The sequence below is a fragment of the Lontra canadensis genome, unplaced genomic scaffold, assembly GCF_010015895.1.
Source record: "Lontra canadensis isolate GAN:19392208 unplaced genomic scaffold, GSC_riverotter_1.0 scaffold222, whole genome shotgun sequence".
In the NCBI taxonomy this organism is placed as follows: Eukaryota; Metazoa; Chordata; class Mammalia; order Carnivora; family Mustelidae; genus Lontra; species Lontra canadensis.
This window is the reverse complement of record NW_022631216.1, coordinates 704,775-719,053: the sequence shown is the minus strand read 5'-3', so window position 1 is coordinate 719,053 and position 14,279 is coordinate 704,775. Positions and strand designations below refer to the sequence as shown.

The 14,279-nt window shown below is 45.4% G+C and overlaps 1 protein-coding gene and 1 pseudogene across 3 annotated transcripts; one reads left to right on the top strand and one right to left on the bottom strand.

Annotated features, from left to right (window-relative positions):
- Positions 1 to 1,719: 1,719 nt before the first annotated feature.
- LOC116862130 (HLA class II histocompatibility antigen, DO alpha chain) lies at positions 1,720 to 4,676 on the top strand. 3 transcript variants are annotated; one of them, XM_032849265.1, is made up of 6 exons: positions 1,826 to 1,913; positions 2,778 to 2,873; positions 3,121 to 3,369; positions 3,821 to 4,102; positions 4,191 to 4,326; positions 4,564 to 4,676. In XM_032849265.1, the coding sequence occupies exons 2-6, from the start codon at positions 2,840 to 2,842 to the stop codon at positions 4,565 to 4,567; spliced, it is 705 nt and encodes a 234-aa protein (XP_032705156.1). In that variant the 5' UTR covers positions 1,826 to 1,913; positions 2,778 to 2,839; the 3' UTR covers positions 4,568 to 4,676. The 3 variants fall into 3 exon arrangements, with proteins under 3 accessions (XP_032705154.1, XP_032705155.1, XP_032705156.1); XM_032849263.1 differs by lacking the exon at positions 2,778 to 2,873 and having other exon boundaries at positions 1,720 to 1,913; positions 3,115 to 3,369; XM_032849264.1 differs by lacking the exon at positions 2,778 to 2,873 and having other exon boundaries at positions 1,724 to 1,913.
- Positions 4,677 to 10,208: 5,532 nt separating this feature from the next.
- LOC116862142 lies at positions 10,209 to 11,265 on the bottom strand (annotated as a pseudogene).
- Between the last annotated feature and the right edge of the window lie 3,014 nt (positions 11,266 to 14,279).

The following is a 14,279-nucleotide window of genomic DNA, read 5'->3' as shown; positions in this document are numbered from 1 at the left end:
AGTGATGCTATAACAAAAATATTCTCAGGTAAACAAAGCTTCAGAAGATTTGCCACACAAATACTCAAGACATTTTTGGAAAAAGTATTCCAATAAGAGAAAAAAGTGTCAGGAGGTGCCAAAAAGGAGGAGAAGTAAAGTTGATCAACACCTTGGTGAAGAAGAGAGGGAGGGAGTAAATGAATAACTTGAAAGCATACTAAAGTTCGGATCTGGTTAGAGGAAAGATCGGTAAGGCACAGAGAATAGTTTGTTGGTTTTTTTTAAGACAATGAAGAAAAGGAAACTTGAAAAACAGAAATATTGAAATAAATAAAATATTAGAGACAATCCAAATATGTCAATAATCACAATAAATACAGCTGGGAGGGGCAAAGACGGTGCTATGTCCTTGCCAGACCAGAACATCTTCCTGAACACACAGCTAAAATTCATTTTTCCAGCCCTGTTGTACTCAGGCAGGGTCATTGTTTAATTCTTGCCAATGGAATGTGGTAGAAATGGCATGTGGTTTCTGGTCCAAATCTGTAGATTGTAAGATCCTTCCACAGACTCTCTTCTGGAAGCATAGTTCTTTTCAGCTGTGATGGTGCTCACTTAGGGAGCATGCTACTAACCCAGGTCTCCCAGTTCTACCCTTGAAAAGGCTGCTTTAACTCAGGTCAGGATGGAACCCAGGAATCTGTATTTTTTAAAAATTTATTTTATTTTTTAAGAAAGCGAGAAGGGGGAGGGGCAGAGGGAGAGGGAGAGAAATCCCAAGGAGGCTCTGTGCTCAGCATGACTCAGGGCTTGATCTCATGACCCTGAGATCATCATCTGAGCCAAAATCAAGTCAGATGTTTAACCAACTGAGCCACCCAGGTGCCCCAGGAATCTCCCCAGATGATTCTTCTGTGTAACCAGATTTGGAACCATAGACTCAGATGATGTCTTGGTTCCCTTCCAAGCTGAAAATCATTTATTTCATGATCTTTCAGATATTTGGTTAGACTTTTCCTTATCTGGAGAGATGGTTAGCTTTGTATATATTTTTCGTATTGGACCAAATTCTGCCCCTGCCTCCCATCGGCTGAACCCAACCAGAAACTGTAGGGTAGGGAGATGCTGTCCACATGGGTCAGCCTGCAGGCAGCACGGAGAAGGGTGCCCCGGGGGCCCGGAGGGACAAATGGAGGTTATCCTGCACCCTCTGCCCTCCTTAGAACAGTCCACCGAGGCTCCTTACAGTTCTTCCTTATTCTGAACATCTCTCACAATTACACATTTTTTTTCTAACACAATGAAATAAAGTAATGTTTTCCAAAGTTATTTAAAGGGTTTTTTTTTAAAGGATTTTAATTCACTGTGTATCCATGATCTCCTTTTTAAAGTTTCTAAGTACAGTTTATATTATTATTTGTCTTCAAATCTGTCTACAGAAACTTATAGGGAGACTGGGATTCTCTACACTCCAGACCAAGATAGAGGTTTTGTTTGAGCTCGGTTGTGTGGTTCTCTGATGGCCTTTTCTCTCCCTTCAGGGGGCCTCTTCTTGGAGTTTGTAGTAATGGCTGATTTAAGCCCCTGCCACCTCACAAACAGAAACCTCCTCTTGACTCTCCTGTGGGCCCGGCTTCCTTGGTGCAATGAGGATCCAGCTCATTCTTTTACCTTCCACCTAGGCTCCTTACTTCTTTACCCAGCAACAGCTGCACGAACTCAGAGAATGTCTCTGATTGGCTGAATATAGCAGGGGTCTTCCCCATCCTAGAATCTGTTTCCTTCCTCTTTCTGTTTACCTCCTCCACCGGCCCCACACTGAGAATTACTTAGTTAAAGCACCAGGGCAATGGTCGTCAGTGGGGGGCTAGTCCTGGGACTCTACACCTTGATGAGCCTCCTGAGCCCCCAGGAAACTGGGGCTATCAAGGGTGAGTGCTGGGAGGGATTGGGTGAGGAGAGGAGATTTAGGGTTACGTGAGAGATGGTATAGAACATAAATTATTCCTCTCTGGTTTATGGGCAACTTCCTTTACCAAGAGAACCCCAATCTCTCTCATGTCTATCATGTCCATTGCAGACCTAAAATATACAGGTGCAGCCCAGTCCAGCCATGCCAGCTGCAGGTTCAAACTTTTCTAGGTTCGGGTGCCTCCCCAGTTCCTTCCTTCCTTATGAGACCCAGACCTCCATTCTACTGCTGCCCAGCACAGTGATTTCTCTGACACTTCCTGGCTTGGAGTGTGTCCATTCAAATCCGGTTTTATTGCAGTATTTATCACCATGTGGATAGTTAACTGTTTATCTGCCTTTTCCTGCTCTAGACATGAGCTCCTTGTGTGAGGGACCTACAGCCAGGTCATCTGTATTTCCCTGGGGCCTAGCATCATGCTGGGCACATAGTAGTCCCTTAATGGCTGTTGAACATACAATTTCATAGAATTCTAAAGGTCCCTTACCAATTAAAATCTAACCCAAATTTCCAACAAAAACTGAGCCTCAGTTATGGAAACAGACATGTTTGATCATAATCTGAGGTGAAAGAGTTGGGGCATAAACTTGACTTGAACTTCGGGCTCCTTTTCCAGTGCTCTCTGTCATACCTCAGGCTGCCTTTTCCTATCTGGTTGGTCTCTGTCACAGATCTTAATTCTTACTTCTGTCGGCCATCACCTCTTCTCCCCTCGTGCCTACCCACACTGTGTCTCTGTGCCCCAGGCTCCATTATGCTCCCATCCTTAATCATCTTCCCTCATCCCCCCCCCACCGCCACCCACCACTCATCTCACACACAGGACCTCATAGGACAACTAGAGCTTACAACCATGGCTAACATTCAACTTTGGGGATCCCAAGCATGATTCCAGGTGGCCTCTCTTCTTCCCGACCTGGTATGCCACACCGCGCTCATGTCTCTGTTCCTGTCATTGTGTTGGGCCTGGGCCTGTTTCCCTCTGTCCTCTCCCTTCTACTTCCCAGCAACCTTTCCACTGTCCAAGAACCAGCTCAACAAGTCAACTCTGTCCCCACAGAGAACCCAGCCTGGGGCATAGGCTCAGAGATTCAACATATCACATGCTCTCAATGAGACTGATACCTTTTCTTTTCTGTCTCTGACCCTGAACTCATCGGATTCAGCTGATCACATGGGCTCCTATGGACCAGCCTTCTACCAGTCTTATGGTGCCTCGGGTCAGTTTGCTTATGAATTTGATGGGGAACAGCTGTTCTCTGTGGAGCTGAAGAAGAAGGAGGCTGTGTGGCGTTTGCCTGAGTTTGGCAATTTGGCCCACTTTGACCCACAGAACGGGCTGGCCAGCATCGCGGTGATCAAAGCCCATCTGGATGTCTTGGTGGAACGCTCCAACCGCACCAGAGCCACCAACGGTATCTGCCTTTCCTCTCCTCGTGCCCTCCCCTCCCCTGTGTTAGGCAGGGGAGGTCCAGAGAAGCTTCTTCCCACCTCACAGGCCCCCATCTACTCTGGCACACCCCTCTCTCAGCCTCTGTGACTGTTGTATTCAGCCCCTTTCTTTTCCAGGAGGCTCTAGAACTTCCCAGACCCTTTCAGCACCCTCTTCCTCCTCTTCCCTCTTGAGGACTGACACTTTCACCTGGACACCCCCTCAGGGACCTGTCAGACATAGGAGTCCCTGGTGCCCCCATGACCCTCCTCAGCCTCTTTTCCCTCTGCCCCCCACCCCCACCCCGGCTGTTACGTCCCAGAGCATCCCCTGCCTGCAAATGCCTAAATAGGAGGAAACGTCCCTCAATCCCAGTCCTAATCAGGCACAGCTGCAGGGATGAGCCTTTGGGATCAGGGCCTCATTCTTCCTAGTGCCTCCGAGAGTGACGGTACTCCCCAGGTTCCGAGTGGAGCTGGGGCAGCCCAACGTCCTCATCTGCATGGTGGACAACATCTTCCCTCCTGTGATCAATATCACCTGGCTGCGCAACGGTCAAATAATCATCGAGGGGGTGGCCCAGACCAGCTTCTATTCCCAGCCCGACCATCTGTTCCGCAAGTTCTGCTACCTGACCTTCGTGCCCTCTGCAGACGACATGTACGACTGCAAGGTGGAGCACTGGGGCCTGGATGAACCGCTTCTGAAACACTGGGGTAGGAGCCCCTCCCCAGCTCACTCTCCACAGACCCATGTTTCCTTTACTCTGGAATCCTTTCACCGACCCTTCCTTTCTCCCCCAAGAGCCCCAGGTGCCTATCCCAGTGCCAGACACCACCGAGACTCTGATCTGCGCCCTCGGCCTGGCTCTCGGCCTGCTGGGCTTCCTTGTGGGCACCCTCCTCATCATCAGAGGCACGTGCTTGTCCAGAGCCCGCAGGTACAGCGGCTGCGGGCTTCTGGGGGCAGGAGAGTGGGCGGCTCTGAACAGGATGGGGTGAAGGATCATTCCTTGGGGAGCACTGGGGTCAGGGAAGGGTAACATAGACAAGTAGCAGAGAGAATAGAAGAGCAGAGGTGATGAGGGGGTGAGGTTTTGGGAAGGTGGGCGATCAGAGATAGGATCCCAGCATTGTGAGCTCGAACAACCTTGTTCATATGCTTTTTACCACTTTAGGTAATGAACCTTCCGAGAACGAAAGATTGTGGGAGATGCTCTATGGATTCCTTGCAAGTTTCTGACAGCCCTTGCATACTCAGTGCTTCTGTCTACTAAGTATATCCCTACGGTGCTGACTTTGGATGGGATCAAACCCTGTGCCATGGGTCTCCTCTCTTAGACCTGGTACTCATCACAGGATTTGTGGGTCAGCAACTAGCTCCCCTTCCCACCCTCAGCGCACGCGCACACCCGCGCACACACAAACACACTCTTTTCTTGCTCTACCCAAAGTTTTGGCTAGCAGCAGTAAATTTTTTATTGGTGTTTGTACTGTATCCTTCCTGCCAGGTCTTGGCCAATTCTCCCAGGGTGTGAGGGGTGCTAGGAACCTAGAAGGGGGAGTTTCAGGTGATGACCATCAAACAGTATTATTTCATACTGGGGATTGGGAGCCACCCTCAGGCCAGTTCAGCCATGTCTTGCTCCACTTGAATAATTCATTGTGTGTTAGTTGTGAATGGGCCATTTCACAAAGACTTCATGAAATTTACCTTCTGAATTTAGATTTACCCCCAAAAGAGTTTTCAGGAGAGGAAAGGTTCACAAGAATTGTACTTTTGTCTATGTTAACGCCATAATGAAGCGGCCATAGGCAAACGGCCATGATCTACGATGTCATCTCCTTTTTCTGCAACCCTTAGAGTCCCAGGCATGACAAAGAGGGGTCCAAGGCTTGGATACGATGGTTACTTCCTTAACCTGGGGTCAGTCATAGCAGTGGAAGACTTGGTCACATGTTTAGAGAGAGTTCAGGTGGATATCTCTTAGCAGTTTTCAAAAATGAAATGTACATGAGAATCACTGGGGAGCCTTTTAAAAAGTGTAGGCTTCACCCAGATCTACTGAATTAGAATCTTGGGGGTTGGGGAGAGTGGTAGCAGTGTGCAATTTTTAACAGGCTCTAGATGATGCTGATGCAGCCACCCTGGACTTAGACTGTGGTCTGATAACTGGGACCCACTGATGTACCCTGATGCTATTGGAAGAGGAGCAATCCCTAAGGTCAGATTGGTCCAGGAAAGCTTTTTGAAGAACCAGTCTTTTCAGGCATAGAGGAAGATACAAGTAAGCAGGGACAAGATGGGGTTTGGCATTGTGAGCGTTTGGTCCTAGAGAAGAAAGAAAGCAAGAGATCACGAAGACACTGGATTTCCCAAAAGAGAATAAGTTCAAAGAATGGCCAGAAGAAGACCCTGATGGAAGTGGGGGAGCATCATCCTACTCAAGGCTTTTGTTTGCCAGTAACAAAACCCTCTTAAAACGATCACAGATATAAGGAGAGGATATTTACAATAAAGACACAGGAGTGGTGTCCTGAATCCAGGAATGGGTTTTAGCCAAGCTTTGCAGGGAACAGAATTCAGAACTGAAAAGCCAGCAGAATCTAGAGCAGCTTTCCTTGTTCTCTCTCTGGGCTACATGGCCTGTGTTGTCCCTCTGCATGTTAGCTGCATTAGCCATATTATTCTGGCTCTGAGGACAATCCTTTTCAGCAACATATCCACCTGCAGCTGTTAAGTTTGTACATTATCTCAGCTCTACCCACCCATCGACACTATCTCCCAGTCACAATTTTAAATTCTTGGAAAAACAAATGAATGCCCAAACTTGGGCATTGGCAGGTGTCCATCCCAGTCTGATATACCATGACCAGAGGCACAAGATCCATAGTACAAACTCCTCTGAGGAGAGGGGTTAGATCATGCTCAGAGAAAAAAGAATGGGTTGGTTCTCAGAAGATATCTAAAGATATGTTTGTCCTCAACATGCCCCGATCTCTGCTGATCTTTTGCTTAAAAGTTAACTTGATCATCCTTGGAAAAGATGCTTCTCTGATCTCTGTCCTGTGTTTAATAATGTCATTAAAAGTGTTTCCTTTGATCAGAAGTGCATTTTTTTCACTATGCGTATATTACACAGAAGTCACTGAAACTTCTAGGAACAGTTCCAAATCTTTTAGGTTTATGTATTTGCCTTCAAAATCACATTTTCTTCTAGTTCCAAGTAAACAGTCTCCCATTAAAAAAATTGTTCTCCTATATTCTTTTTTTTCTTTTTTAAATTTTATTAAAAATTCGCTAGTTAACATACAATGCAATATTGGTTTCTGGAGTAGAATTCAGTGATTCGTCACTTACATATGACACCCAGTTTCATCATAAGTGCCCTCCTTAATACCCATCACCCATCTAGCCCATCCCCCACATACCTCCCTCCATCAATCCTCAGTTTGTTCCCTATCATTAAGAGTCACTTATGGGGGCACCCGGGTGGCTCAGCTTGTTAAGTGTCTGCCTTATGTTGTTAATTTTAGCCATTCTGACAGGTGTGAGGTGGTATCTCATCATGGTTTTTATTTGTATTTGCCTGATATTCAGTGATGTTGAGTATCTTCATGTGTCTGTTAGTCATCTGGATGTCTTCTTTGGAAAAGTGTCTATTCCTGTCTTCTATCCATTTCTTAACTGGATTATTTATTTTTTGGGTGTTGAGTTTGGTAAATTCTTTACAGATTTGGGATACTAGCCTTTTATCAGATATGTCATTTGCAAATATCTTCTCTCATTTTGAGTGTTGTCTTTCAGTTTTGTCGATTGTTTCCTTTGCTGTGCAGAAGGTTTTTATCTTGATGAAGTCCCATTAGTTCATTTTTGCTTTTGTTTCCCTTGTCTCCTGTGACTTGTCTAATAAGTTGCTGTGGCTGAGGTCAAAGAAGTTGTTGCTGCCTGTGTTCTCCTCTAGGATTTTGATGGTTTCCTGTCTCACATGTAGGTCTTTCATCCATTTTGAGTCTATTTTTGTGTGTGGTGTAAGAAAGTGGCCCAGTTTCATTCTTCCACATGTTACTGCCTACTTTTTTCAACACCATTTGTTGAAGAGACTGTATTTTTTTCCATTGGATTTTCTTTCCTGCTTTGTTGAAAATTAGTTGACCATAGAGTTGAAGGTCTGTTTCTGGGGTCTCTATTCTGTTCCATTGATCTATGTGTCTGGTTTTTGCCAGTACCATACTGTCTGAATGATTACAGCTTTTTAAAAAAGATTTTATTTATTTATTTAACAGAGATAGACATAGCAAGAGAGGGAACACAAGCAGGAGGAGTGGGAGAGGGAGAAGCAGGCCTCCTGCTGAGCAGAGCAGGGAGCCCAATTCGGGGGAGTGGGGGGCTCAATCCCAGGACCCTGGGATCATGACCTGAGCCCAAGGCAGACGCTTAATGACTGAGCCACCCAGGCATCCTGATGATTACAGCTTTGTAATACAGCTTGAAGTCTGGAATTGTGATGCCTCCAGGTTGTTTTTCTTTTTCAGGAATGCTTTGCCTATTAGGGGTCATTTGTGGTTCCTTACAAATTTTAGGACTGTTTGTTCTAGTTCTGTGAAGAATGCTATATTCTTGATCTGATCTCTTTCTGTGTCTTTTAGAATAGATTTTCAATAGGTACCTCCTCTTCTGTATTTTCAAACTCTCCCTCTTTGCAGGGTTCCCTCTACAAATGATGAGCATATCATATCTCTTATATATGGAGAACATCAAATCTCCTCTTTGTCCTATAATCCAGCATCCCCACCCCTGCAAGTTCCTCCCAGTCATTCTCTCTGAAAGAGTATTCTGCATGGGCAGTCTCCAAATCCTTTTTGTTGATCCTTTCTTTCTCTCTCCCCACACAACACCCTGTGCATGTTGTGTATCATAGAGTACACATACATTGCATCTTCTTACCCCAAGTAATCCCATTTGGTCGATACTAATATCATTCCATTTTTAAATAAGAGGAAACTGAGGCTTGAACAAATTCAGTTACTTGTTCAAAGCAGCATGACTGTGAGTGCCAAAGCAGGGAATAGAATTCAAGTCTGACTCCAAAGGCCATACCCTTCGTGTTTTAACAGGTTTAATGCAGATCAATGAATGACCCACTGCATGAACCAGGAGGAAGCAGAGCAGATATGGACATCCAGAATTTTCAGAAAACTAAGAGCTGAATGCAACTATTCATTTTGACTTCCTAATATTAAGAATGTCCATGTAGTGTTGCAAAAGAAGCTTGAGAAAATACTCAGAGGTCTAATTTATGTTTAATGAAACAGGTCCATTGTAGTCAAGTGACTTGCTACTCCTTTGACTCATTTATGCATCAATCTGTCCAATCAGATACTCAGTGAGCACCTCTTGTAAATGCTTTTGGCCGGGGGTTGGGGCAGGAGTGAAAAGGCCAGACATAGCCTCTACCTCCAAAAGGTTATCTTTAGTGAGGTAAACATACAAACCACTGACAAAAAGCATATTTAGGGGTGCCTGTGGGTTAGCTCAGTGGGTTAAGCCTCTGCCTTCAGCTCAGGTCATGATCCCAGGGTCCTGATATCAAGCCCTGCACCGGGATCTCTGCTCAGCGGGGAACCTGCATCGCCACCCCCCCACCCTCTGCCTGCCTCTCTGCCTGTGATCTCTCTCTCTGTCTCTCTGTGTCAAATAAATGGATAAGGCATGTTTAATGAGAAATATGAGGCCTGCACTTTGTGAGGAGTCCTATGAGGAAAATTAAACAGAATGAAAGATCTGACAGAGAGTGCTTGAAGGAGAGGGCTGGAGTCCTACTTTAGGAAGTGACAGGGAAACCATGATATTATTATTATTATTATTATTTTTAAATATTTTATTTATTTCTTTGACAGACAAAGATCACAAGCAGGCAGAGAGGCAGGCAGAGAGAGGAGGAAGCAGGCTCCCGCTAAGCAGAGAGCCAGATGCGGGCTCCATCCCAGGACCCTGGGATCATGACCTGAGCCCAAGGCAGAGGCTTTAACCCACTGAGCCCCCCAGGCGCCCCGAAACCATGATATTATTAATGAAGACCGACAGGCAGAGCTCTGAGGAATGAGTGATTCAGTAAGAAAGAAGCACAATTATCCCAAGCGCAGAACAGACTCCTGAGCTCACAGAAGGAGAGTTTAGTAATGCTGCTTTACCCAGAACTTTGTTCCTTCCCTTGCACAGGGCTGCAGTTCTGTTCATCTGCTTACTATTTTTTTACTTTCTTTTTGCCTTTTGACCTCCTTCACTCATTTCTCCCCTACTCACCTCCTCCCGACAAACTCCAATCTGTCCCCTGTATTTATGAATGTGTAGGGTTTTTTTTTAGATTCCAGTATAAATGAAGTCGTATGGTATTCGTCTTTCTCTGACTTACGTCACTTCACATAATACCCCAGAGATCTGTCTGTAGTGTCGCAAATGGCAAGATTTCAATGTGGGGTTTTTTTTTTACAGCTAAGTAATATTCCATTTCATATGTACCACAGTTTCTCGCTCCATTCACCCATCAACAGACACTCGGGTGATTCCCCTACCTTTGCCATTATCAACAGCGCTCAGTGAACATGGGGGTGCACATATCTTTTTGAATGAATGCTTTCATTTTCCTCAGATGATAGGGAATAATTTTAATTTTTAACAAAGTCTTGTCATACCCCTAGTTTATTTATTTATTTCTTGCACATTCTTCCTATCTCCAGCTGTTGAGACCATATTTCTGAGAGCCGAGGTTACCTCTAGTGGTGAAACCAGAGCCAGTGCTGAGCAGCCCGACCCCGACAGTCACGGAACATGTTCTTTGTTCTCCTCTTCTAGAAGCTGTAGAGATCTAGTTAGTTTGATTATCCGTTGTCTTCACGAAGCTGCATGTCCAAGCATCCCGTCCTCTGAGGTTCCCACAATGGCTCTTTCTCTCTGTGACAGGCCATGCAGGGGGTCAGCCCTGACCAGCGGTCCATTTTGGAGAACACCATTTTCTCAGTCACAGAACGCTCTCTTGTGGGGTCGCCAACTGCACAGATTTCTTCATTTTAAATGGGTTGAGGGAGGTCTTTCTAAATCCCGAAAATCAAGTTGTCTTTCACTTGGTGTCAGTATATAAGGTGGCATTTTGGGCGCCAGAGGGCTTTTTTTTTTTTTTCTCTTTAAAGATTTTATTTATTTCTTTGAGAGAGAGTGAGCGAGAGCACAGGCTGGATGAGGGACAAAGGGAGAGTGAGAAGCAGAATCTTGGCGGAGCAGGGAGTCCCATGCAGGCTCCATCCCAAGTCCCCAAGATCCTGAACTGAGCGGATGGCAGCCGCTCAACGGACTGAGCCACCCAGGCGCCCCGGTGCCAGAGGTTCAAAGGGAGTTGAGGGACTCAGGTCGTGGACGTGGAGTGTCTTCGTTATTTCCTGCTACAGCGGCCCGGCCCTGTCCAGAACCGGCATGAAGACACTAGCGTGTGGGACCCCTCGGAATCCTTGTTCCAGGTCAGCATTTGGTGGCGTTACCTTTAATTTTTCTGGGACCCTCGTTTGCTGATTAATACTTCACTGTATTCCATTTTATACTGAATTCGACTGATTTCTGCCAAGTCAGCCACGGTGGGAGAAGGAAATGCGGCCCCACTCCTAAACGCGAACCACCTACCGCCGGCTATTGGCATTGTCTGCTTCTGTGCTTCATTCATACTAACTCCTCTGGCTTGCCTCCAAGTGCCTGCGCCGGCTTTAGAGCCGCTGCTGTCCCGCTGGGTCCGCTGGAGGGTCCCTGGCCAGGGCCGCTGCCCACCTGCTCCCCTGGAGTTCGGGTCGACCAGCTGTGCAGAGGCGCCTGGCCGGTTAATCATGCACATAGTTCAAACAGTTGAATAGTTCTATGAGATCTCCCAGAAACATCCAGTCTCCAGCGGCCTCTCCTACCGTGTCCTGCCCCCTTGCCCTCCCCGCCAAGAGGTGATAACTTTCAACTGTTTTTAACCAGTTCTGTTGGTATTAGCTCCTGTCTCGAAATAACATGTTTGTGTTGCCCCATCTTGATTTTTCAGCTTTAGGCTTTCTCTCTTTACCTCCCACCGTGGAAGACGAGGATTTTCATCCTCATATTACACGCATGCCCTCTTCCCGTGGCCGTAGCCTTTAATACAGTTTTATTGTCGCTCTGGCTCATGGATGTTCAGTGTTTATATTATCTTGACCATGTGAAAGTCATTCGGAGACAAACCATAGAGTGAGCCATGCTCTTCCTTCCCTAGAGACTTTTGTTTTCCCTGGAGTGAATAATGGTCCTGTTTTCTCGCGCTTGGCTTTGTTTGTGCTTATTACTGAAGCACAAATTTCCTCACAATGCAATCAGCCCATTTTATTGTCATAAAACTCTCCCACCACCTTCTGTCTTCTTCAATCACTGCCCTCAGCGACACAGCTGTCATCCTGGGATCACCCCTCATGATCCTTGTCAGGATTTACCTGTCCTCTGTGTGGCAGCTTCTGTTTCTTAAATCCAGTAATTACCCTTTTGTGGTCTAATGCCTTATTTTAGGGAGGCACATTCTCTTTTAGCTTCCTGAGAAAGAGTGCATACGAGGCAAATTTTTGTGCTTTTCATTTGAGAAAATGTATTTTTTCTACTCTTATACTTGAATGAGAGCAGTTGGGCATACCATTCAAGATTCAAATTAATTTCTATCAGAATTCTGAGGTCATTTCCCCTTTTCGGTTCTAGTGTTTTATTGAGAAGCCAAAAGATATTCGGAGTCCCGAAATTTGTGTGTGATCTGTTGTTTTTTCTCCTGAAGCTTTTAGAATATTTTCTTTTTTTTTCTTCCTCCAGCTTTAAATTCCTATGTGTGCTCTATTATCAGCAGGGTGAAGAAGATCCTTCTCAAATTGTCCCCCATCTACATTTTTAACCTTATTTCTAGTAGCTCTCCTGAAAACAGTCAATGCTAAGTCACACAAAACTCTCAGGATATGTTTACACTTCCCTGTCTTTACTACTATTCTCTGCGCTGGACCTGCATTTCTCTGACAACAAGTCAAAATTTTACCTGTCCTCCCCTGAGTCCAAATGCCACCTCTGAGAAGCCTTCCTATCCCAAGCCACAATATTTTGCCCATTCTCTCACTAGGACCTACGACATTCTGCCATATGTCAGAGTTAGCTATGTATGTGTGCACGAGTGTGTGTGTGTGTGTGTGTGTGTGTGTGTGTCTTCCTTTGTTGCTTCTCTACCACAAGGCAAGGCTTTGTCTCATCTTTCCAACACCTGTCCTATTATCTGGAACATACTAGGCATTAAAACATTTGTGTAATTCTTTTTTTTTTTTTTTAAGATTTTATTTCTTTATTAGAGAGAGAGAAAGCACAAGCAGGGGGAGCAGCGGGCAGAGAGAGAAGCAAACTCCCTGCTGAGCAGGGAGCCTGATGCAGGGCTCCATTCCAGGACCCTGGGATCATGACCTGAGCTGAAGGCAGACGCTTAACCGACCGAGCCACCCAGGTGCCCCAAACATCTGTAGAATTCTACTGAATTCCATTTTATTTGCTGTAGATTTGGCCTGTTCTCACTGTTCTGCAGCTGGTTTTAAAAACAGTGCTATCATTTACTGACTATTATATAACTCGTGGTAAATGCTTTTCATATATAGTAGATTTGAATCTTGGTCCACAAAAACTAGAAAATAGTGCAGAAAATGGAAGAAGTAGTAAATTAAAAAAAAAAAAGTCTTAAATTGGACTCAAAACCAAACCTCTCCTCCACAGAAACTGGTGGTAAATTCAACCTCAGTCATGATTTGAGCTTCCCTCTTTCACCTTTTTTCAAAGGCACTGACATGTGCTAGGGCATTAGATAAGTCCCTTCTGTCTTCCTACGTCTGTACAGACTGGCTACCTCTAGGATGCCTGGGTCTTACCCTGTGTAGTCCTTTTGGGGTGGCAGCTTTGCTGTTCTGCATCAGGCAGGCAGGGGAATTTTTGGTGAGGATGAGCCCCAGTGCTTGGGAGGAGGACTGCACAAATGCACTACATGGACACCCTTCCTTTTCCCCAGAGGCTTCTCTACCTGCTTTCAGTGCTGCAAGGCAACAGGGCTCTCTTAGGAACCCGCCGACCATAGTGCCTTCCACAGTTTGGGAGAATCTCCCTTCTCTGCCTTGCCTTACTGCCTCTCCAAGACAGTCCTCCCTTTCTCTCTCCCTAGCATAATGTCTGGGACACCTGCCATAATGGCAAGCGTGCTTCAAACTTTGGGAAATTCAGAGCTGGAAAAGGGAAGGTCTTGGAGGTGACACTTGCCATTGCCCTATATCACAGACCTAAGTACAGAGGAAGAAAAAAAGAAAAGAAAAGCAGCATTCTGCCACTATGTATTATTCCTTTCTTATAATCAACTTGCAAGGTTAGAATAACTATACCCATTTTACAGAGGAGGAAACTGGGGTTGAAATTATACAACTGGCCCCAACATCAGACCTCTAGAAGGTGGCTGGGAAGGTCTGTGTGACGCTGGAGCCCAAATTCCTTCTCCTGTACCATCACTACTCAGGAGCTAATGGAAGCTAGTCTGTAATTAAATTTTTTCTGCTTTTATTAACATTGTTACTTTTATTATGATTATTATCTTTCATTTATTGGGCACTGCCAATGTGCCAAGAACTAGTCTGAACACCTTACATTTGTCAAATCCATTAGTCTGCACACTCAGCATGAAGTCCACCTGGAATTTCTTTCTTTCTTTTTTTAAATTAGCATATAATGTATTATTAGCCCCAGGGGTACAGGTCTGTGAATCATCAGGCTTACACATTTCACAGCACTCACCATAGCACATACCCTCCCCAATGTCCATCACCCAGCCACCCTCTC

Coding starts and splice junctions, on each gene's coding strand:
- LOC116862130 (XM_032849263.1), top strand. CDS start 1,832: ATGGTCGTCAGTGGGGGGCTAGTCCTGGGACTCTACACCTTGATGAGC. Junction 3,370..3,820: donor CCGCACCAGAGCCACCAACG/GTATCTGCCTTT, acceptor CATTCTTCCTAG/TGCCTCCGAGAGTGACGGTA. Junction 4,103..4,190: donor ACCGCTTCTGAAACACTGGG/GTAGGAGCCCCT, acceptor TTCTCCCCCAAG/AGCCCCAGGTGCCTATCCCA.